This window comes from Quercus suber, unplaced genomic scaffold (assembly GCF_002906115.3).
Source record: "Quercus suber isolate HL8 unplaced genomic scaffold, Cork oak 2.0 scaffold_127, whole genome shotgun sequence".
Taxonomy (NCBI): Eukaryota; Viridiplantae; Streptophyta; class Magnoliopsida; order Fagales; family Fagaceae; genus Quercus; species Quercus suber.
Genome location: NW_027069590.1, coordinates 1,330,340 through 1,355,003, shown reverse-complemented (window position 1 = coordinate 1,355,003; position 24,664 = coordinate 1,330,340). Strand labels below are relative to the sequence as shown.

General features: G+C 36.6%; 1 protein-coding gene and 2 pseudogenes across 1 annotated transcript; all 3 read right to left on the bottom strand.

Annotated features, from left to right (window-relative positions):
* Positions 1 to 6,488: 6,488 nt before the first annotated feature.
* LOC111988713 (putative UDP-rhamnose:rhamnosyltransferase 1) lies at positions 6,489 to 8,035 on the bottom strand (annotated as a pseudogene).
* Positions 8,036 to 8,043: 8 nt separating this feature from the next.
* On the bottom strand, positions 8,044 to 10,396 carry LOC112034636 (putative UDP-rhamnose:rhamnosyltransferase 1; annotated as a pseudogene).
* Positions 10,397 to 22,538: 12,142 nt separating this feature from the next.
* On the bottom strand, positions 22,539 to 23,764 carry LOC111988669 (uncharacterized). Its single transcript, XM_024020454.2, has 2 exons — positions 22,998 to 23,764; positions 22,539 to 22,875 (listed from the first exon to the last, which is right to left on the bottom strand). Exons 1-2 carry the CDS (start codon positions 23,762 to 23,764, stop codon positions 22,539 to 22,541), a joined length of 1,104 nt encoding a protein of 367 aa, XP_023876222.2.
* Positions 23,765 to 24,664: the final 900 nt, after the last annotated feature.

Here is a 24,664-nt window from a genome sequence, read left to right as displayed (position 1 = left end):
GCCGAATAGGCCAACCTACGACCCGGGAATAATTATACTACTTCTAACTTATTTCTTGGGGGTCTTTGACAGTGACATGTATTTTTGGTAGAATACAGTGACATCTGAGATGTATTATTATATGTTGTGACTTACAAGGTGTTTCTTACAAATAAAAATAAAATGTATAATATGAGTTCTCAAAGAGCACTTGTGTAAATTTTTTATTATTATTTTAGTATAAAAACATACTTTTTCTATTTTAATTATTTTATTTATAAAACATCCCACATTAGATTATTTATTTTACACAATATTTTATTAAAATAAATATATTTATTTATTTATCTTTCTTCATACACAATAACTATCATTCACTTTTTTTCTTCATCTTCGAGATATGTAAATAAATAATAAACATCTAAATGAAAAATGAATAGTGTTAGTGTTTGTGTAAATTTACATAGTTGTAGCAAATTTGTAAATTTACATAATTATGCACAGACTGATGTAGGTTATTTTTAAGTAAAACTGTGTAAATTTTATACATTTTTATATTATACACAGATTGATGTGAATGCTCTTATCTAGTATCAATGCAACCAATTGTCACAACATTTTTATAAAAGTTAAGATATTAGTTACTCATAGGTTATAAAAAAATTAAATTAAATAATAAAATATTAGACCGAGACTGATCATAAATAAAAATACGGTTATTATAAAAATATTGACATTTTGTTGCGTCTCTAAACTTTCTCGTATGTTATGTACCTTATTTGCTCTTAAAAAAAGAGTAATACACTATTACTGCGTTTAAGATAATTTTCATAACAAATCATAGTTAACAAGTTGTTATTGGTTTTAATATAAGACTATTACTGAAATTACTTTTTTACTCACTAGTAACAACAAGTAATAATTTAACACTTAAAATTTGTTATAAAATTGTTGTAGACATAACATTTATCTTAAAAAAAGAAAAGAAAAGAGTTGACTTAAATTTTTTTTTTTTTATTGGTATGAATTTTAACCTATAACATCTGTCCTACTACTCGATTGCTCTCGGTAAACAAATAGATTCTATAAGGAGACTCTAAGTAATTATAAATTAATTAGTTAACAAAATTTCTTAGGGGGTATGCCCAGAAGTAAGAACAGCTCAATTTGAGAATGTGTTATGACTGGTCTGCATTGACTAATCTACTGGGATAAGTCGTATGACATGGTAATTACACAACATATGCTTCTTGTCTAAGACAATTTATATGTTTAGTTAATAATTTTTGAATGACTAATATTCATTGACTAAATGGTAGGGTAATCTTGCGTGATTTGCATATCTATTATTATATATTTTTTATTATAAAATTTGGCAATTTTATTTAAATATAATCAAAGAACCTAAAAACTTTGTAAGTCAGAGATCATTAAGCATCTCACAACTGGAGGGCAATCCTTTAAATAAATAAAAAAAGATATTCTCTTTAATTTAATATAGAGTTATAACTTATATGGTTCAATGTACCTGTATTGATCTAATAAAGCAAAGGCCGAAAAGGCAGCAATTAGAGTACTTACGTGCTAAGTCTGAATACTGCTTTTTTCATTGTGGATAATATTTGAGCAAACATCTATCCAAATTTGAAGTTCCTACTCATCTTTTTGCTAATCTCTGTAAAAGCATATTCATTATGAATTCACTCTATAATATAATATTCTCTATTTACACTAAAGTATAATTTTTTCTTTGAAATATCTTAGTTGGTTTCAGTTTGGTTTCTAAATTTTGAAAATTTTTAATTGTATCCCGAAAATTCAAGCTTCTAACTTCATTTTAAGCAAGACTACTATAGATGCCTTTTGTAATATAAGTTTTTCTCACACACGCAGACAAGTCAATGTTATAGCACATAATCTAGCTAGATATGTTAGTGGTTATTTAGTGTGGATGGAGGATGTTCTACTAAACCTACAGAATGTATTCCAAGCTGATTTCGGCTAATTTGCTTTAATGAAAGTTTATAGTCTTTCTTCTCAAAAAAAAAAAAAAAAAAAAAACTTCTTTCTAAGCTATGTGATCCTTTATTCCTTTTTTTCAAATTGGTATCACTACACAATTTGCTGACGTAGGTGTATTCATAGCTCGTCTCTTAAGGTCTATTTAGTCGGGGAGATGGAAATGTTGGGAGAATATAAAATGGGGAGGAGAAAGAAAAATGAGAGAATATAAGAGATTTTAGTTTCTCTCATTTATGTTTGGTTAAGAGTGGAAAAATGAAGGAATGAAAAAATATGTTTATATAAAATTATTCATATACCCTTATTAAAAAATGATGTTCAATTGAGAAAAAAAGTGGCAAACAACCAAAAAAAAAAAAAAACCCAAAATTAAAGAAAAATTATGTAAAAAAAAAGTAACCAAAAAAATCCAAGTCCAAAAGCAGTGTACCCATAGATCACATGCCCAGGAAAATATCACATTTAAAAAAAAAAAAAACACTAGGTCTAGCACGTAAAAGGAGAGGATATTTCATTTATTTGACTGTAAGTCTGCAACTATTACTTTCCCTCTATTTTCTCCCTAATTTGAGGAGATCGAGTTTTGGTGGGCTCTAGGAGAAAACACGTGAGCCGGCCGAGCTCCACCAATTTTCTCTCTCCCTCCCCTCCTAAGCAAATACCCATCTCAACCATTTTCTCTCCTATTTTTCCTTCTTTTATTTTTTCCATCCTCTACAAAATCATCTCAACCAAAATACTCTTAGCTTTGTTTGGTTGGGAAATGGAAACAAAATAAGGAATAGAAAATATTTTAGTTTTCTCACATATGTGTTTGATAGAGGTAAAAAAGTATAGGGATGAAAAACTTTTTTATTTGGTTGAGAAAATAATAAAATGATAGAAAATAGTGTTTATATAAATTTACTCTCATGTACCTATTACTTATAAAACATTTAATAGTTTATTATTTATAAGGAGGAAAAAAAAAAAAAAAAAAACCAAGAAGAGGACAGGGACAAATGAGTAATTTCTCATCTATGCCCACTTTTTCCCCAATTCAAGGAGAAAACAACCCCCAAATAGTGGGTCTAAAGAAAACAAACTTGAGTCCCACCAAAATCACCCTCCAACCAAACGCCTCAACTATTTAGAATCTCCACTATTTTCCTTCTTCATTTTCCATCCCCAAATCACCACAACCAAACGGCCTTAATAACCTCATCATTAACTTGATGGACCAAAAGTTTATATTGTTCCAAATTGAGTGAAGTTTTTTTAAAAGTTAGGGATGAAATGAAAACATGGCCAATATATTTAGGACAAAATACATGCTAGCATTTTTTTTTTCCTTTTTAAAAAAACTGGAAGGTTGTCCTTGATGGACAATAGAACAAAATTAACTAAAAATTTTCAAAAACATAACTTGCAACCTTTTAAAGGAACAAAAATCTAAAGTAGACAAAGTTTTTTTTTTTTGAGAATCAAGTAGACAAAGTTTATTGAAGGAAAAAGATGTTTCAACCAAACAAGAAATAACATGCGTTCTCACGATGTACCAACAGAAAGTGCTTTTATCTTCAAACTTTCTCTATCACGTGCAAGGTAAGGAATACTTAAGCTCACTTCTTCCTCTCTCATTCATTCACCTTCCAAAAATGATTACTAATTCTTAGGTTCCATAATAGAAACAATTTATAAACCATAAATTTAAGGGAAAATTTAATTTAGACTGTACTACTACTAGTAATGTAAGCTTACATTGTAGACATACAAAATGTGAATAATGTTGTACACATTTAAAAAAAAAGAAATGTAAAAACATTATACACATTTTATATGCATGTCTGCAATGTTACTAGTACAATATAAATCTATAAAAGTCCTAAATTTAAAACGTAATTTATAAATTTTTTAATTATAGTCATTATACTTTTGATTGACTTTCACTGTTAATAATGATATCTTTGATCCCACTGAGGGTAAAGAAGACTCCATTCTCCAACCAGCATGGGAGAGGTGAGGCATGGTTTGTGGTGGTACCCGCATTTTAATGTGCCAAGTGATGATTAATAGAGCACAAGTAGCAGTAATATTGTGTTTATTTTATGAAGGAATTAGGGTACTCTCTTTTTCATAGATGAATGGATGATTAGCACAGCCTAATTTTATAATTTTTAGGACTAGAAAATTCAATTGCGGCTCTGATCAGATCCCAAAGGTTGTTCACTCTTCTTCTTTTACATTATCATCCCAAGTCCTTGAGTCATTAGAAAATAGAAAGAGGAGGAAGGACTAGGAGGAAGTGGCCTATGCCTTTGGCTCAAGAGGTGAAAAGAGAGTGCTCCATAACCATACACAAAAACGTGCCATTGAGGCTTGAGTGAGACAATTAGGTGAGGAAATAAAATTTAATTTAGTTTAGTCAAGAATTAGTCCTTATCATCTGGCATTGATTAATATAATTAGGGTTTTGTCTGAATCCTTAGAAATTTAAAGCTTTAAAGCCATAAACCTGTAGTTAAGCTTGCTAAGAGTTTTGTAGTTCAATTGGTTAGCATGAAAAGTTTTAAATCTTATTTATCTATTATATACAAAATGTGTGGATTGAGCATTGTCATATTTAATAAACATTATCTAATACTATTTTGATATCAATTTAAATTATGGCAAATACGGTAAAATTCAATCCAACTTTTCATGACCGATATGGTAGCTCGAGTCCCTGTTTAGCATAGTCATGCCGAATAAATAAATTAACAGTTAAACGTATGATTGATTGTTAACTCCAAAGTCCAACTTAGGATTGTTATCCCCACAAGTAAAGCAAGAATTACAACAAAATTCACAACATTTCATTACAATATCCAATTTGCCTATCAACTCAAACGAGTCATTAAAAAAAATCCTAAGCGTTAAAAAGGTGGTTCATTGCATGTGGTTATCATTTAGTTTAGAAGTACAATCAATTGTATCACGGGGGAACAAGTTCTTGTTTTACATTGTGACAGAGATTGTATATTTTGGAAAAGGTCAATGGGCACATGGTGGTGTTGCAAAAATATTACATAAATAATTTACTTTTGTGATCATGTGAAGTAGAACGACAATAAGAAGTTATTAAGTAAAATACCTTTAAAATGCATAAATAATCAAGAACAATTAAATATACTTACAAATTGGATGAATGCAAAATGATAAATGTAAATATAATCAAGGTTGGTGTTTGACACTATCTTCTTAGTTAAGACAGATTTCAACCATCACACTATTTCATTAGTGGTGTTTTGAGACTCATGAATATGGACATTTACCTCTCAAGATATAAATAATTAACAACTCACAGAAGAAGCACTGCAATCTTCGTGCACAATGAACATAATGGTGTCTCCTTCTCTTTGAATGACTCTATGCATGAACGAAAAAATCTAACCAAAATAATGAACAAGGGACTAGCTCCTATTTATAGACACATTTGCACCTGTTCATAAAAGATTGTGATAGTGAACAAACACAGCGTTCCACTTTGTTTTGGAAACTCATTATAAACAATTACTAATTAAATAGTGTTAATTAAATACTAAACGGATTGGGTCCAATTCAATAGCCAACTTACTTATAGGCCCATCCAAAGTCCACTTCATTTTCTATGGTGTCACTTTGATAATGTGATTCATTCAGTGTTTATCATTTAGTCTGACCTCATAATCAATTGTATCATCTGTAATAACAATTTGAGAGAGAATCTAATTAATTCACTATGCTTTCTTTCTTTATTAAGCCCTGTACTGTATAATGCATGAAAATCTATGTAGTTGTTGGAAACCAATATATATATAGATTTCCAGTTCCAGACATTTTTAAGAATCATACATGAATCATGTATGATTCATGAATGATTCTTAAAATTCATGAATCATACATATATGATTTTGGGGTGGAACTCGAGTTTGACAACCTCAAGTTCCATTCAATATTGTTGCACACTGCTTGGAACTTGAGTTTGTCAAACTTGAGTTTCAGCCCAAAATCGAGTTTACCTAACTCTAGTTCCAAAAATAATTTAACAAACAAAATAGTTTCAAATGCATGCTATGCACCAATTTTTTTTTTTTTTTTTTTTTCTAAAAAGCTACTATTTCGCAAAATTTTCCCACGGGCGTTTATCCCTTTATTTGGCTCGCTAAGTTCACGTCACGGCTGACCCACGATTTGAACCTGAAACCTCCCTTCGGCCATTCCTACTCTCCTCCACACTTTGATCTTTCTTCAACTTCTTGCTCCATAAGCACACTTCATATTGAACCTTGAAGTATGGTATAGAAGATCCAACCCATACTTTATATTCCAAAGGACTTAGTATTGAACCTTACTGTCTTTTAGAGCCTAGTCTATACAAAAATAAATCACAAAATTGAGTATGTAGCAAACACATACGACTATCCAATAAATGTCATGTTGGGGACCAAATCACTCTTAACACTATGACAATCGTAAGCAGCAATGGCTATTGGAATGGTACAACAACATTTTATTGGAAAATTTGAAATGAATACATTAATCACAAATAGTAGAGCTAGCCACGATAGAGAATGGAAACTAGTTTGTCAATCACAAATATCATTGGTACTTCTCCAAATGAGCAAGAAAAACCCTCCTCATTGTCACGAGTGTGGTAATTAGTAATCACTCATATTTTGTTACTGCCCCCATGTTTTAAATACTCAACAAAGTGACCAATGTAGTTTACTTGATGCAGATTCTCGTCTCCAAATATTGCAGCAGCCTCTCTTGCACGAGTTCTTAATTTATCTCCTTTTTCTAACACCATGGCCAGCTTCACAGCCTTGGCTATGCCATCCCTGCTAAACGATCCGTCCTCTCCTCTCTCTACTTCTACAGCCACACCCTTATCCACCAAAAGCCTTGCATTCAAAGGCTGATCAAAGATAAATGGCAACACGACAAGACAATGCCCAAATTGTAACATCTCAATTGCAGACCCCCACCCTGAGTGGAACAATGATCCCCCAATTGATGGGTGCGCTAGAATTTCCTTCTGAGGTGCCCAGCCCATACACACCATGCCTTTGCCAGACGTGGTGTCAATAAAACCCGATGGCAAAGAGTCTTCATCGTCAATAGCCCAAAAAGGTTTCTTCAATGCCCACAAAAATGGCACTTGAGAAAGCTGTAGTCCATAAGCAATCTCATAAAGCTGTTCTTTGCTCAGCTGACACTCACTGCCAAACCCTACAAACAAAACTGACTTGGGTTTTTGTTTATCAAGCCATTCAAAGATCGTTTTCCATGAGCTATCATTCCCTTCGGTCTCTTCATGTCTTTTTGGAGGAAGTAAACCTATGGGAATCACCGGCTTTCCCATCAGTCTCTCTTGTAAACTCAAGAACTCACCTTCAAACTCCCTGCAACTACGAATAGCCAATGCTTTACATGCACGGACAACCTTCGTAACCCTCGCAGCATCACTTATCCCCGAAGCATTCTCTGTATATATACCCTCATGTAGCCAAACCGCTTCATACCCTCGGAATGCAACAGAGGACGGAAAACTAAGCCACTCTGGCGGTGATGTCAAACTCTCTGGTGATGGCCAAGCTTGCTTTTGGTCACCAACGAAAAAATAATTGGGTGGCTTCCCAAAGAAAACAACGGTAGCAGCAGAGAAGACAGAGAAGTAAATAAACCCGACATTATAATTTTGGGCAATTTCAACAACCCAATGTGCGGAAAAATCAGCTATAATCCAGTCCGGTAATTACTCAGCCACGAACTGGTTGATAGGATATTGGAGACGATCATATGCAAGCTTTAAGTACTCAACTTTGTCAGCTGGAACGTCTACAGTGGCCTCAGCGCCTTCTGGCAAGATATCATTATTGTCTAGTGTGGGTAATGGGAACTCCACAAACTTGATGAAAGTTGCTAAACTTGGAGGAATTTTGGGGAGTCTTTGGATGTTTCTTGGGGTTGATACAAAGGAAACATTAATTCCAGATCTAGCTAAGGCAATGGATAGCTGAAAAAAGGGTATGAAAGACAATGCCCAAATTGTAACATCTCAATTGCAGACCCCCACCCTGAGTGGAACAATGATCCCCCAATTGATGGGTGCGCTAGAATTTCCTTCTGAGGTGCCCAGCCCATACACACCATGCCTTTGCTAGACGTGGTGTCAATAAAACCCGATGGCAAAGAGTCTTCATCGTCAATAGCCCAAAAAGGTTTCTTCAATGCCCACAAAAATGGCACTTGAGAAAGCTGTAGTCCATAAGCAATCTCATAAAGCTGTTCTTTGCTCAGCTGACACTCACTGCCAAACCCTACAAACAAAACTGACTTGGGTTCTTGTTTATCAAGCCATTCAAAGATCGTTTTCCATGAGCTATCATTCCCTTCGGTCTAGGAAGTAAACCTATGGGAATCACCGGCTTTCCCATCAATTTCTCTTGTAAACTCAAGAACTCACCTTCAAACTCCCTGCAACTACGAATAGCCAATGCTTTACATGCACGGACAACCTTCGTAACCCTCGCAGCATCACTTATCCCCGAAGCATTCTCTGTATATATACCCGCATGTAGCCAAACCGCTTCATACCCTCGGAATGCAACAGAGGACGGAAAACTAAGCCACTCCGGCGGTGATGTCAAACTCTCTGGTGATGGCCAAGCTTGCTTTTGGTCACCAACGAAAAAATAATTTGGTGGCTTCCCAAAGAAAACAACGGTAGCAGCAGAGAAGACAGAGAAGTAAATAAACCCGACATTATAATTTTGGGCAATTTCAACAGCCCAATGTGAGGAAAAATCAGCTATAATCCAGTCCGGTAATTGCTCAGCCACGAACTGGTTGATAGGATATTGGAGACGATCATATGCAAGCTTTAAGTACTCAACTTTGTCAGCTGGAACGTCTACAGTGGCCTCAGCGCCTTCTGGCAAGATATCATTATTGTCTAGTGTGGGTAATGGGAACTCCACAAACTTGATGAAAGTTGCTAAACTTGGAGGAATTTTGGGGAGTCTTTGGATGTTTCTTGGGGTTGATACAAAGGAAACATTAATTCCAGATCTAGCTAAGGCAATGGATAGCTGAAAAAAGGGTATGAAGTGACCAAAGGCAGACCATGGAAGCATCACTACGTGGAGATGGTCCCTATCCATTTTTTTTTTCAGTTACAGCCTGTGGTAATAAGATACTTAGGAATCAGGAATTCGCACAGAAACAGTTATGGTCAGACTACAAAGACCATTGATATTCATATATGTGTCAAAATTCTATTTACGATCAACAATGATTTTCGGTAGCTAAATAGAATCCCAGTACAACTTAAGTAAAAACTGATTTTATTTTGGTTAATATATATATATATATATATATGCATTAAATGCCCATATTATAATAAATTTAAAACTATGTCATGAACATTTATGCACCTGGAATTCACAATTTAATCTAAAAATAATAACAACAAAATATGGATTTTGTTATTCCCCATAATTAATTGCTTTGCACAAACAATTTCGAAAAATAAATATATTACGTAAAGAAATTAAGTGCCTGCTTGTTTGTACTTTTCAAGTGCAAAAGGTGCTTTTTGAATCCAAATATATAATGCACGCGTTTGGTAAAGCAAATAATTCCTGTTTTTTTCTTTTTTTTTTGAAATATGAAGCAACTTCACTTTAACGCACCACAACTCTTCAGAGCTTTTGCGAAAGCCAGCGTGTATTTATAAATATTATCATTGAGAGGCCGTTTTCAATTACTAAATTGGCCAAATATTTTATCGAAAACCCAATTTTGCCCTTTGATAAATTAAGGTCTGTAGCTCACCTCACATATTCTCTCATCTCATCTTCTGAACAAGCCTCTCCGTGCTACTTCTTCTTCTTCTCTTCTCTATATTTTTTCTTTTGATTTACGTCTTGCATATCTCATCTCAAAAAACCCTCTTGCTTTGCTTCACATTGGCTGGTAAAAAAAGAGCTCAAACACAAGGGACTCAAAGCTCAAAAGACAGTCACATATACACAAAACACAAAAGTCTCAAAACACACTGAATCACACACACAACAATGGAGTTTACTTGGCCTGAGAGCTTACCTTCTAGCAAGAAAAAGGCAATAGAAGAGCTTGTTCAAGGCCGTGATATTGCAAATAAGCTACGTTCTTTGCTTAAAAAGTCAGCTGGAGACAACAACAAGAACAAGGCAGCCCCGGCTGAAGATCTTGTTCTGAAAATCTTGAAGTCCTCTACTAATATGTGGTGGAGCGTGTGGGGCTTTGTGCGGAGGAAAGTAAAAGAAAAGAAAAATAAGATGAGGAAGAAGTGAAGCAGTGGATGAGAAAAAGGAGAAAGAAAACAGTTTAAAAGAGTTTTTGGGTTTGGGTAAAGGAGCGTGGAAGAGAGTATGTCCGTTTAGATTGGATTTATGGTTGTTAAAATTAAAAATTGAAAACTAAAAATATTGTAACAAAATAATTTTTAAATGTGTAAATAGTATCGTAGGACTGATTTTTAATGAAAAAGTTAATAAAAAGTGGAGCTTGTGGGACCGTAAACAATGCACAAGTGCACTGTTTACAAAAAACCGGGTCAACAGTTGCGGCTAAAAAAAAAAAAAAAAAAAAGAGAAAGCGCGGACGCAGCACTTAACGTGCAATCCAACACCTCATAGAGACCAGTAACACAGGTTATTTCACAATTTTTTAAAAAAATTTAAAAAAATTTTATTTTATAAATATATTTTAAATTAATATTATAAAATATTATAATAACATTTTATTATATTTTTAGAAAGGAGAAAGAAAACACTTTAAAAGAGTTTTTGAGTTTGGGTAAAGGAACGTGGAAGAGAATATAGAGACAATAACATAGATTATTTCACAATTTTTTTAAAAAATTTTTAAAAATTTATTTTATAAAAATTTATTTTAAATTAATATTATAAAAATATTATAACATTTTATTATATTTTTAAATATTTTAAATTAGTACTACTTTTCCTTAGATAAAAAATAGTACTATAAAAATGATGCCTTTGGTTCATTTGTCTCATTGAAAAAAGAAACTCAACGAGACTTTCTATTGAGCTACTATTTTTCCAATATTGAATGCTCTGCACCAATTTAATAGGTTACATTAATAACTAATTGACATCTGAATAGTATCTTAATAACTTGTTACCTGCTTTGCACCGCCTCAAAAGGGGAGAAGAACAGGACAAGCATCTGGCCTAGAAGGATCACCTCTGCTACAGGTGGACGGACCGGATTAAAGCACTAGGCCTATAAATAGAGAAAGTTCACCAATATACAAGGATCGGACTTTTAGACATTAGTTATGAAAAATCTGGAGGATGAGAAATCAGGGGATGAAGATTTGGAGGATGAAAAATTAGTGGAGATAGAAAAGTAGAAGGATAAAAAATATTTAGTTTTTTTTTTGTGTGTGTTTGATTAAAGGGATGAAAAAATAGAAAGGTGAAAAACTTTTTTATTTGGTTGAAAAAAGAGTGAGAGGATAAAAAATGTAGTTTATATAAATTAAATATTATACTTTTATTACACAATAAGTAAGAAACATATTTATTTACATTTATTAAATAATATTGTGAAAATATTATGAAAATATTGTAGTAAAATTTTTCAAAATTTTTTATTTTTTTATAACATTTGTCCTTTTTCAGCTTTTTCATTCTCTCTAAAATCATCCAAACCAAATACAATGTTTGAGAGAAAGAGAGAGAGAGAGAGGGAGAGAGTCCATTGTAATATTAAAGAGAGTTTACTTTCCTCTGTACTTCATGAGAGAGATTATCCTTGGACGTTCGTTCCGATGATACTATTTTGAACAAGAGATTCTCTGACTTAGTAATTCCAAGCGAACTTTTATCCATTACTTCTCTTCAGTAGAATTCTATTAGTACTTAGCTAGACGTACAGTTACTTAATTGACACGTAGATGGTCATTTTGTATAAAAGTGGGATGGCCCTGTTTGGTTGTGAGCTTCCAACACATATTTTCACATTTTAAACAATCTTATACATATTTTAACACACATTTTAACCTATTTTTTCATCCACACATATATCAAAAACACCCAAATAACATTACTCAAACTCTTTTATCAAACGAGCCATTTTTTTGGCTTCTCAACAGTGCATAAAAGTGGTAATGAGGTTCTTTGACAAATATATTAAGATTATCTTCATTTGCAATCGATTTATTGATGATTCATATATATATATATATATATAAAATTGCAGCATTTGACTTTTGGTTGACCTCTCTACAAATTTCTACATCAACATTTTTTATTTATATTTTTCAATTTGATTTAATTCCATTTAATTCTTTTGATTTTAGGTAAGTCTTTTTTGTTTTTGTTTTTAAATAGAAAGAGTTCAGTAAGTTTTTCACATCATCTATAACTTTTTTGTTTTAAGAAATCTCACTCCACGAAGACGAGGAGAAATAATCCGTGATGGTGGAAGAGTGGAAATTATCAACTTTTACTCTACTGTTTATTAATTTTTAGGATATAATATATACAAAGAGTTTTTATTTTTTATTTTATTTTTATCAACTTTATTAAATAAAAGAGAGAGATAAATATTGGAGTTAGTGGCAAAAGAAAGAAATGTAGAAGTATAATTAATCCAAAATAATAATAAAAAGTTTAAAAACAATCACGTAATTAAGCAAGGGCAACTCCTGCCATGTTCTTGAGAGTCTTATACTTTTATTATCAAAATATTATTATTATTATTATTATTGATGATACACGAAAATCAATAGGTTAGAATGTTTCGGGTTATGGTGATAGTTGTGAATCTTGAAAAGAAATAAATAACTATCAAAGGTAACCGGTGCAACCCGGCCAAGGACCCTCCAACAGTTAAGTCAGTTTTCTCTCTAGGACACAAGGATGAAAAATGGTGAATGGTTAAAACTTACTTCGGGTGAATGAGATTTGTTTCTTTTATAGAGAGTTAGTAGTGGGTTTACTTGTTTGGATCTACTATCATCATGGATGATATGGGCGGTTAATGGAGAAAATGGAGTGCAGGGAGCGAAATTTGAGGAGTCTCTTCCACTTTATAAGAGAAAACAATTACTAATTAAATAGTGTTAATTAAATACTAAATGATTGGGTCCAATTCAATAGCCAACTTACTTATAGGCCCATCCAAAGTCCACTTCATTTTCTATGGTGTCACTTCGATAATGTGATTCATTCAGTGTTTATCATTTAGTCCGGTCTTATAATCAACTAGCTTGTAACCTCATGCATATGCATGAATATACTTAAAAATATACAATAAAATGCATAATACAATTCCTATATATATAATTTAAATACTATTGATAGTCATTTTTATATTTTGTTAACTCTTTAAAAAAATTTGTAAGGATATTATTAGGATAAAATGTAAACTGTCCATTTTTTTACTATTATTGTGAAACACTTTTTTTTTTTTATTCTAAACTCTTTGATTTTTGTACTTAATAACTCACTTGGATGAATATTTATGATATGGTTCAACATTTAATTCTAAAATTAAGAAATAAACTTTTTAAGAATAAATAATTTAGGACACATGGTGCAAAATTGGAATTCTAATTTAAAATTTTAATTTGAGTTTCTCTCAGCTTCACCTATTATTATATATATAGATTGTATCATCTGTAATAACAATTTTAGAGAGAATCTTAATTCACTATGCTTTATTTCTTCTATTAAGCCCTGCACTGTATAATGCATGAAAATCTATTCTTAAAAGTATGCTCATTCCCTTGATCCCTATTTCATAAAAACGTAGATGTTGGAAACCAATATATATAGATTTCCAGTTCCAAACATCCTTAAGAATCATACATGATACATTGTTCTAGTTCTTCTACTATATCTGCTACACTACATATTTTTACACATCAATATCAATTAATATATATATATATATGTATAAAAGTAGAGACCTCATGCGAGAGTGCATGAGATCTTGCCATTTAGCGCTTTAATATTGCATTTAACTTCTTTAACTTCTTCTCATTTACCTTTTTTACTGTTACCCAAAAGATCGTGTTAACATTTTTTTTTTCTTTAATTGTTAGCCTTTACATTGTGTAGTGCTATGTAGGCTAGGAAGCACTGACGCGGCGGGAGGGTGACGCGTTGGTGCGTTGGAGTCCGACGCGGCCCGAACTTAACTATATCATATATATATATATATATATGCTATAGTTAAGTTCTTATAGCAAGTGATGCGTTATAGTATATGTACAACATTCTCCAAAACTATATTGCATAAAACATTACAACATTATCTATGCATCGCCTCATACAGGAGTGCATGAAGTCCTGCCATGTGGCGCTCTAATTTTGCATTTAGCCATTTGTTATATAAAAAATGAGCTGCTTTTGACAATTAGACCAAATGTTATTCTCTATAAAATGGACTACCTTTTAAAAATAGACCAAACTTTATGAAGAGCCCAAACTTAGTTATTGATGAAGCGTAAGTTCGTTAGTCAGCAGATGGAGCCAATCCTCAGTTTACGTGTATGTCTTCTCAATGATGGTCATCGGTGTGGTGCCTGCCACAACGTCTCCGATGTCAAAGTTAATACAAAGGAGCTTTATGAAGTAAAACAGAATAGCAGAATGATAGCAAAATTATCTCAGTATTTTCTCATACCTTCTGTTGATATCGTGAGGGCCTTATATATGTTTTTACAAATCCTAGCCATTGAGGTAGTTATGCTGGCCTTGATGTTCCTCTTGGTAACGTTTTGTGCTGTGTAATGTGGCTTTTAATGTGCTCCAACGGCTCATACAGCTGGCCCCGTAACCGTTGCGGGTGTAATTGGCTGCATTGAATGGCCTGGTTAGCTTTGTCAGTGATGTGGGTATTTGTTTGACTCGTCTAAGGATGTCCTCGTCCATAATTGTTGAGATCGTCTCTAGGAGATAAATTCGTCAGTCTTGTTAGCTGCCCCCCGATTTTGTGGTCATCAAGACGTGTCATGACGACCATAGAATATGAAAGGTTTCAGATTGTAAATGACTCTTGGGGTTTCGTTCTGCATTAAATGGGTAGTGGCGGCACTCTTCGGGTTGTGGCCTACGTGGCATATTCTGACTGGTGGAGTTAATGCTCCAATTGGTGGAACTATTGGGTTTCCCGCTGGTTTTTCAGTTTTGTAAGTCTTGGTTTTAAACTTCTCCCCTTCTCATTTTTCCTTTTCACTTTTCTCAAAAACCTCCAGTCATTGTTCTGAAAATCTTCTTCGTCAACCTTACTTTGTAACTCTCCTCCGAACTGGTGCATCGTGTGGTGGTTCTTTTCTTTAAGGTATGTTTTTCTTTTCACTTCTTCTTTCATTACAGTCTATACATATTGTGGTGGATTTCTGATTTTCCTTTCTTTTTTTCTTTTGTGTTTGGATTTTTGGGTCTTGGGGTTTTTAGATTTTTCCTTTCTTTTCTCTGTTTTCTAGTTTTTCCATGGTCAATGGTTCTTAGGTTAGGATAGCTTGCCCCTCAATTTCTTTTCTTTTTCCACGACTAGGGGGGTCATTGGGAGTTTTCCCACACCTTGAGAACTTGTTTTCGAGGGTAATTGTTTGACTGTTGCATTGGCCGATCTGCTGCCCTTGCTGCATTAATCAATTGATTGGTTTGAGAACCTGGTGAAAGAGGGGAAAATAATGTTTGAGATTAGGTCCAGTGAGCTCAAGACTGGGTTATCGTCCAGCGATAAACTAGTGGAGGAAGATACAACTGTCTCTTCTCCTCGAGAGGCTAGGGCTTTTTATGCCCTCGAGGAGGTGTGTGGGCTAGACGCCGATACATTTGGTAGATTTAAGGATAGGTTCCAATTCCCAGAGCGAGTTAGGGTTCGTCTGCCTAATGAGGATGATTAGGCTTGTCACTTCTTTCTTGGGGAAGTTTGTTTTTATGAATCTGCCTTCGTCTGTGGATTGAGGTTTTTTGTCCATCCTTTCCTCATGGAGTTATTAGACTACTTTGGTATAGCTCCTAGGCAGCTTATGCCCAACTCGTGGAGGATATTGATCAATTGTATGGGAATCTGGTTGGTCACTAATGACGGCGATATACTTAGAGTTGACGAGCTTGTCTATTTGTACCGCTTAAAAGCATCTAAGGAGCACTGGTACTATGAATTGGTGCCTTGGGAAAGGAGAACTAGGATCGTCAAGGGTTTACCATCGTCTTTCAAGTATTGGAAGTCCAGGTTTTCCTTTGTGTCAGGGGACAAGTTTGAGACTTCCTCTGGCAAGGTTTGGGGTGATCTCCCGAGGTTGCATCATCGGTGGAGAACCTCGACTTTAGGTGTGTCAATATTTCTTCTCGTCCTTTGAGTTATGTTGTGCTTACTGCTATGGGTATTGATCTTTTTTATTTATTTATTTATTTATTTATTTATTTATTTTATTTATTTTTTTTAACTTCTTGTTTTGCACAGTTAAGAGACGGCCCTAACTTACGAGCAGGTATAAGGAGTGAGTGCAGAAAGCAATCAAATACGTGCAGACGATTGAGAGCTGTGACGACCTTGTGGACCCATGGACTCTCGCTTTCTACTGCCTTGGGCCAGAACCTTCCGCCTTTGTCCTGTGCACTCTCGAAATTGAAGGAAAAAAAAAGTAAGTGTTAGATTCGTCAGTACTGACTTTTTCATTCTCACCCCCTTTTCAGCCTTTTAAAAAAAAAAGAGTAAGTGTTTTCCTCTTGCAAAGATGACGTCCAAGTTTAATAAGGACATGTATGTGAAGATGAGGGCGAAAAAAGACAAGCTGTTGTCGAGCATAGGGAAGAAGACTGTGTCCGTGACTGGAAGGGGTCCCTTCGTCACTCCACCTGCCTTCGTCACTCCTATCTTTTCTGGCATTGAAACGACGAGGACTGCCTCTCCTTCAACCTTGATTGAAGAGTTTCCTACTCCCATCTTTAAAAAGCCGTGCCTGTCAAACAAGGAGAAGGAAAAGGTGGATTCTCGCCCGTCCACCATCTGGGGAGACAAGAGACTGGCAGTGGACAGAGCCCATGGCATCATGATTGCCAATGATTTAAAGGTCTTCTCTAAAGTGCCTTTTAACAATGTCGCGAGTGGCCACGTCCATAAGCTTGTTTAAGTAGAGTATTTATGCAACTCCTTTTTTTTTTTTTTTTTTTGACTGACGGTTTTGAATTTCTTTTCAGGTGTTGGGAGAAAGTCTTCATATTGCCTTTGAGTACCTTACTCAAGAGGCCAAGGTGGCATCTCTCACATTGAAGATGCAAGCTTTGGAGGGGGAGAATTCTAAGCTGAAGAAGAACCTTATTGTTTCTATGGATGAGGCCACCACTTTAAAGGAGAAAGTCAAGACCCTGAGTGATGACCTTAGAGTCGAACATCAGCTGACCCTGGAAAAGGACGAGCAACTTCTAAGTGCCAAGGAGTCGCTCAAGACAATTGCCGCTAGATCTGTTGAAGCCTTCCAAACTATTGACGAGTACAACACAGTGCTCTTCAGTTAGTACTTTAAAAGTTTTGAGCTTCTCAGGAGGTATCTAGTCAAGCACCCCACTGGAGTTGATATGGAGAGCCTAGAATTAGAAGAGGTGGACAAAGAAATGTTTATTGACGAGGCTGCCCAATCCTCAGTTCTCGAGGGTGATGTACCTGAGAACGCTCCTGCTGACGATGCCTTTGTTGGTGATCCCCCCCATAGTTGCTGGTGCCTGAATCTGTCACTTATGAAAAAATTTTTCTTTTTGTTTTTGGTTGTTGCCCGTTATGTCTTTTGGGCTTTTTGTAAATCTAATTTCAAAAAAATTTCCTTTTAATATGCTCTGGGAACAGTATTTTTAGCCCAATGTTTATGGGCTCTTTAGATGTAAAAATAATGGTAATTGCCTGTTGTTTTTGGGCTTTAATTTAAACTTGTAGCTACGTACTTACTTGCCTTTGTGATTGTAGACTTATTGGTTCATGATTTGCTTGTGATATTTGACACTCGTCTGCGCCTTGTACTTAGTAAAAATTTTTAGTTGTGACTGTTTGCTCTGGTTTTGTAGTTTCGTCAGCAACTTACATCCGTCTAGGCGGAACAAGGTTATTGAGCCTTTTTTTGGCTTTTGTGACTTACACCCTCTTAAGGATCTCGTAATTCTTTCGTACTCGTCAGTAACTTACATCCGTCAAGGCGGGATCTTGTTACTTAGCTGCTTTTTGGGCTTTTGTGACTTACACCCTCTTAGGGATCCCGTCATTCTTTCGTACTCGTCAGTAACTTACATCCGTCAAGACGGAATCTTGTTACTTAGCCGCTTTTTGGGCTTTTGTGACTTACACTCTCTTAGGGATCTTGTCATTCTTTTGTACTCGTCAGTAACTTACATCTATCAAGGCGGAATCTTGTTACTTAGCCGCTTTTTGGGCTTTTGTGACTTACACCCTCTTAGGGATCTCGTCATTCTTTCGTACTTGTTAGTAACTTACATCCCTCAAGGTGGAATCTTGTTACTTAGCCACTTTTTGGGCTTTTGTGACTTACACCCTCTTAGGTATCTTGTCATTCTTTTGTATTCATCAGTAACTTACATCCGACAAGGCAGAATCTTGTTACTTAGACGTTTTTGGCTTTTGTGACTTCTGTTTGCATAGAGACATTAGCTGAATAACTCATTTATTAGTTTTCTGAATGAATACATTTATTTGTTACTTTTATTGGTGGTACTTCTTCAAGTGCTTAATGTTCCATGGCCTCGAGAGCCTTTGTCCATCTAGGGTTTCCAGGTGATAACTGCCCTACCTAGAGAAGTGGGTGACTCGGTAAGGTCCTTCCCATGTGGGGCCAATTTTCCCTTGGGCAGGGTCTTTGGTCGCTGTGGTGACTTTGCACAGGACGAGGTCACCTATTTCAAGTCGTCTGAGTTTTACCCTCTTGTTGTAGTAGTCGACAATCCTCTTTTGGTACTCTGTCATTTTGCTGGAAGCTTTTTCTCTTACTTCGTCCAGACAATCCAGGTTGATTTGCAGACGATCGTCATTGTCTTATTCGTTGAATACATTACACCTGATGTTGGTTACTCTTACATTGACTGGGATCACTGCTTCAGTGCCATAGGTGAGCCTGAAGGGGGTTTCTCCCATCGGGGTTCTTGTTGTGGTCCTGTAAGCCCACAAGACATTGGGTAATTCTTCCGTCCAGGCTCCTTTTGTGTCATCCAACTTGGTCTTGATAGTCTTGAGTAATGTTCGATTCGTCACCTCCATTTGCCCATTTGCCTGTGGATGCCCTGGGGATGAGAATTGATTCTTGATGCCTAGGTTTGAACAGAAATCCCTGAAGCCTTGGCTATCGAACTGTCATCCATTATCTAATATGATCGTCCTTGGAATCCCGAATTTGCAAATTATATTTTTCCACAGGAAGCTCCGAATCCTTGCTTCAGTGATGGTTGCTAATGCCTCTGCTTCAACCCATTTTGTAAAATAATCAATAGCAATTAGCAAGAACTTTACTTGACCTTTACCTAGGGGTAGTGGACCGACAATGTCGATCCCCCATTATGCGAATGGCCACGAGGATGATATCGCTGTCAGTATCTTTGCTGGAAGTCGCTGGACATTCCCAAATCGTTGGCATTTGTCACACCTCTTGACGAGCTCCACTGCATCTACTTGCATAGTAGGCTAGAAAAAACCTATTCGAATAACCTTGCTTACCAAAGATCTAGGGCTGGCATGGTCCCCGCAAATCCCTTCATGGATTTCTGCCAGGATGTACTTAGCTTCCTTTTCGTTAACACACTTCAAGTAAGGCATGAAGAAGCCTTTCTTGTATAAGGTGTCATTAAGGATCGTAAGCCTGGCCGCTCACTTCTTGACCTTTCTAGCCTCGTCTACATTCTATGGGAGGTGCCTGTCCTGGAGGAAAGATACAATGGGTGTCATCTAGCTGTTTGTGCTATGGATTGCAAATGTTGGAACTTCTTTAATGCCGGGGCATTTCTGGACTTCCAGCATCAAACCCATGTTCGTCGCCTCTTCTTCTAACGATGATATTTTTGAAATTTCATCTGCTACCATGTTCTGGCTTTTGGGGATTTGTACAAACTCCACCTTATCAAACTCCTGAGTCAGATGCTTCGTCAGCCTGAGGTATTTCTGCATTCTCTCTTCCTTTGCTTTGTATTCTCCCTTGATTTGCCCAATCACCAGCTTCGAATCATTTTGGACTAACAGGTTCTTAGTTTCTATCGCCTTTCCAAGTCTCAACCCCGTCAGTATCCCTTCGTACTCAGCTTCGTTGTTGGTAACTGGAAATTTCAGTTGAACACCATATTTGAGTATTTCTCCGTCAAGGGTGGTTATGACGACCCCTACTCCCCCCTTCTTTTAGGCTGACGAATTATTGGTCTGTATCGTCCATTGTTCGACTTCATCAGTGAAACCATCTTCATCCGGAAAGGTGAATTCGGTGATGAAGTCCACCAAAGTTTGTGCTTTAATGGCTGTCCTAGGATGGTACTCAATTTCAAATTGACTAAGTTCAATTACCTACTGGACCATTCTCCCAGCTGCTTCAGGTTTGTTCATGGACTTCTTGATGGGTTGGTCCGTCATTACCAGGATAGGATTTGCCTGGAAATATTGTCTTAGTTTGCGTGAGGCTACTATTAAGGCGCACATAATTTTTTCAATTCTTGGATATTTGGACTCATCCCCTTGGAAAGCTTAACTGACATAGTAAACTGGGAGCTGTTTCTTGGCTTTTTCTCGAATCAAAGCTGCACTCACAACAGTAGTTGATACTGCCAGGTACAAATATAGGTTTTTCCCTTCCTTGGATGGGCTTAAGAGGGGTGGATTACTCAAGTAGCGTTTGAGTTCCTGGAACGCTGCTTCACATTTGTCAGTTTAGGTGAAAGCCTATTTCAAAGTCTTGAAGAAAGGCAGATATTTGTCTGTCGCTCTAGAGATGAACCTATTAAGGGCTGCGATCCTTCCTGTGAGCTTCTGGACTTCCTTGACGGTCTTGGGCGATGCCATGTTGATTATGGCTTGCACCTTCTCCAGGTTTGCTTCTATTCCTCTCTAGGACACTATGAATCCCAAGAATTTCCATAAGGTTATACCAAAACCACACTTACTAGGATTCAACTTCATCTGGTATTGTTTGAGGGTGGCAAACGTCTCCTTTAGGTCGTCTAGATGGGTAAGTTCTTTCTTACTCTTGACGAATATATCATTCACGTACACCTCCATATTCCTGCCGATCTGCTTACTAAACATCTTGTTTACTAACCTCTGATAAGTAGCTCCTGCATTCTTTAATTCGAAAGGCATCACCTTATAACAATAGAGCCCTTGGCTTGTGATGAAAGCAGTTTTCTCCTGATCTTCTTCAGTTTATTTGGTTGTATCCCGTGAAAGTGTCCATGAACGTCAGCAGCTTATGTCCAACTGTAGAATCTACAAGCTGGTCTATCCTTGGTAGAGGGAAACTATCCTTCGGGTATGCCTTGTTTAGGTTAGTGAAGTCCACACACATTCTCCATTTCCCATTTTCCTTCTTCACAAGGACTACGTTTGCGAGCCAATCTGGGTAGTATACTTCTCGGATGAAACCCGCTGTCAACAGCTTGTTAACCTCGTATGTAACTGCTTGATCTCACTCTGGGGCGAACACTCTTCGTCTTTGCTGGACGTGTTTTCTTTCTGGGTCTACATTCAGCTTATGCTGAATAACTTTCGGAGATATGCTTGGTATGTCCTCGTGGCTCTAGGTGAAGCCATCTGTGTTCTCTTTAAGGAACTGGATGATCCTTGTTCTTATTATAGGACTTAGTGTCGTCCCTATTTTCATTGTCTTTGTTGTGTCTCCTTCGACCAGTTCCACTGTTTCCAAGGTTTCCATTTTATCTTCCTCTTTTTCTTCAATCATCCATGTATGGTTTTCTTTTGTAGCCAAAACAGCCTGGTAACATTCTCTGGCTAAGACTTGATCTCCTTTTACCTCGCTTATACCGTTATCTATTGGGAACTTCACCTTCAAGCAATAAGTGGATGTGGCTGCCTTCCAGTTGTTGAGTGTTGGCTTTCCAATAATTACATTGTATGATGAGGGGCAGTTTACCACCAAGAAATCTAACTGACGAGTCAATTGCATTGGGTAGGTCCATACTGTTACTGCCAGCGTCACTATGCCCTTGGGATAGACCCTGTCTCCACTGAAACTGACGAGGGGGGAGTCAAATAAGCGCAGTCTTCTTGGATCTAGCTTCAACTGCTGAAAAGCAGGAAGGTAGATTATATTTGCAGAGCTGCCATTGTCCACGAGGATTCTTTTGGTGTTGAATCCCTCTATAGTCAGCATTATGACCAAATGGTTGTTGTGAGGCTACTTCATTCCCCTAGTGTTTGCTTCATTGAAAGACATGTCCTGGTCCGTCTGTCTTTACTTGAACGGAGGTATCATGTGGACGTTGTTCACCTGTCTCTAGCATGCTTTCTTAAGGGATCTGAATGACCCTCTCATGAATGGCCCCCCTTGCAATCGTCTTTATTTCCCCGATCACATCTTGTGGAGGCTGGAACGGACGATCATCATTCCTGGACGAGGACTTATGTTGACCCTTATTGCCGTCTCTAAATTTACTATATTCCCTCTTTTTCACATATTTCTGCAATTTCCCTTTCCGAATCAACTCCTTTATTTGCTCTTTTAGGTCTCGACAATCTTTTGTGTAATAACCATGATCCTTGTGAAACCGGCAGTACTTATTCTTATCACGGACATGAGGGGATGAATGTAATGGTCTCGGCCTTGAGGCAGTGCTCGTCCTTAATCTGCGTTAAAAATTTTGTCAACAGGCATAACTAAAGGGGTACATTTTACTATTCGAGGATTCTTATCATCTTTCCTTCTAATCCTGTCACTAATTTGACGATCTGGGCACTCCCGCTTTTACCCCCTACGCTCGTCGTCTTTTCTTCCTTTGTCTCCTGGCTTTTCTACATCCTTTATGGCTGCTAATGCGTCTTCAGTGTTCATGTACTTCTGTGCTTTCAGGAGCATCTCTGCCATTGTTTTTGGAGTATTTTTCACGAGTGAAGCCACGAGATCTTTGGATCTCAGACCAACTTTGAAAGTCGTCAGCTGCACCTTGTTGTCAACTTCGTTTACCTCTAGGGTCTCCCGAGTGAAGCGTTTCACATACGACCTCAAGAAGTGGTCCGCTGGCCTCTGAGGACGTTGCCCCCCAATGAAGTGACACAAGAAGGCGTTGCTCATCTGCTTGAAGTTGTCCACGGATGATGTTGGCAGTTTTGTGAACCATTCCTTTGTAGCTCCTTTGAGAGTGGTGGGGAAGGAACGACATAATATCTTGTCAAGGGGCTGTTGAAGACTTAACGTTGTTTTGAAGGTATTAAGGTGATCCTGGGGGTCCTTGAGCCCGTCAAACGGCTCAAGTTGAGGCAGACAAAATTTTGATGGCACTGGACATTCGAGGATTGCTGTAGTGAAAGGCGAGTCCATGGCTCTTACCATTCTATCAATGCTCCGGTCCGTTTTCTCCTTGATGGCATTCCTCAACTCATCCATTTCTTGAAGAAGGTCTGAATTTTGTTTGTCTGGAGTAGTAGGTCTTTGATGATTACTCCTTCTATGGCTGTCTCCTTCATCCTCCGGGTTGCCCTTGGATCGGTTCTCCTCCTGTTGAAGTCGTAGCTTCATTTCTTGATTCTATCTAGTGAGTTCTTTAATGGTGGCTGCGAGAGCCTGGACTTGCTGAGCAAGGGCCGGGGAATCTTGATTGGACTCCATCTGAATATAAAAGTTGATGGAAACCGCATTTTCGAATATGAATACGAAAATTTTTTCCCACAGATGGCGCTAAACTGATGAAGCTTAAGTTCGTCAGTCAGCAGATGGAGCCAATCCTCAGTTTATGTGTATGTCTTCTCAATGATAGTCACTGGTGTGGTGCCTGCCATAACGTCTTCGATGCCAAAGTTAATACAAAGGAGCTTTATGAAGTAAAACAGAATAGCAGAATGATAGCAAAATTATCTCAGTATTTTCTCATACCTTCTGTTGACATCGTGAGGGCCTTATATATGTTTTTACAACTCCTAGCCATTAAGGTAGTTATGGTGGCCTTGATGTTCCCCCTGGTAACGTTCGTTTTGTGCTGTGTAATGTGGCTTTTAATGTGCTCCAACGGCTCATATAGTTGGCTCCGTAACCGTTCCAGGTGTAATTGGCTGCATTGAATGGCCTGGTTGTCTTCGTTAGTGATGTGGGTATTTGTTTAACTCGTCTGAGGATGTCCTCGTCTGTAGTTGTTGAGATCGTCTTTGGGAGATAAATTCGTCAATCCTATCAGTTATTACCTTACATATTACGGCCTATGTCTAACCCTTCCAACGTGTAAATCAAAGCCAAAACTTTTACCCACTTAAAAACTCTCTTCCACCTTCCCCACGTATAGATGATACTTCTAGAAAACCTCATTCTCATGAAATCATGTTTTTTTTTTTTTTTTTTTTTTTTTTTTTTTTTTTTTTTTTTTTTTTTTTTTTTTTTTTTTTTTTTTTTTTTTTTTTTTTTTTTTTTTTTTTTTTTTTTTTTATT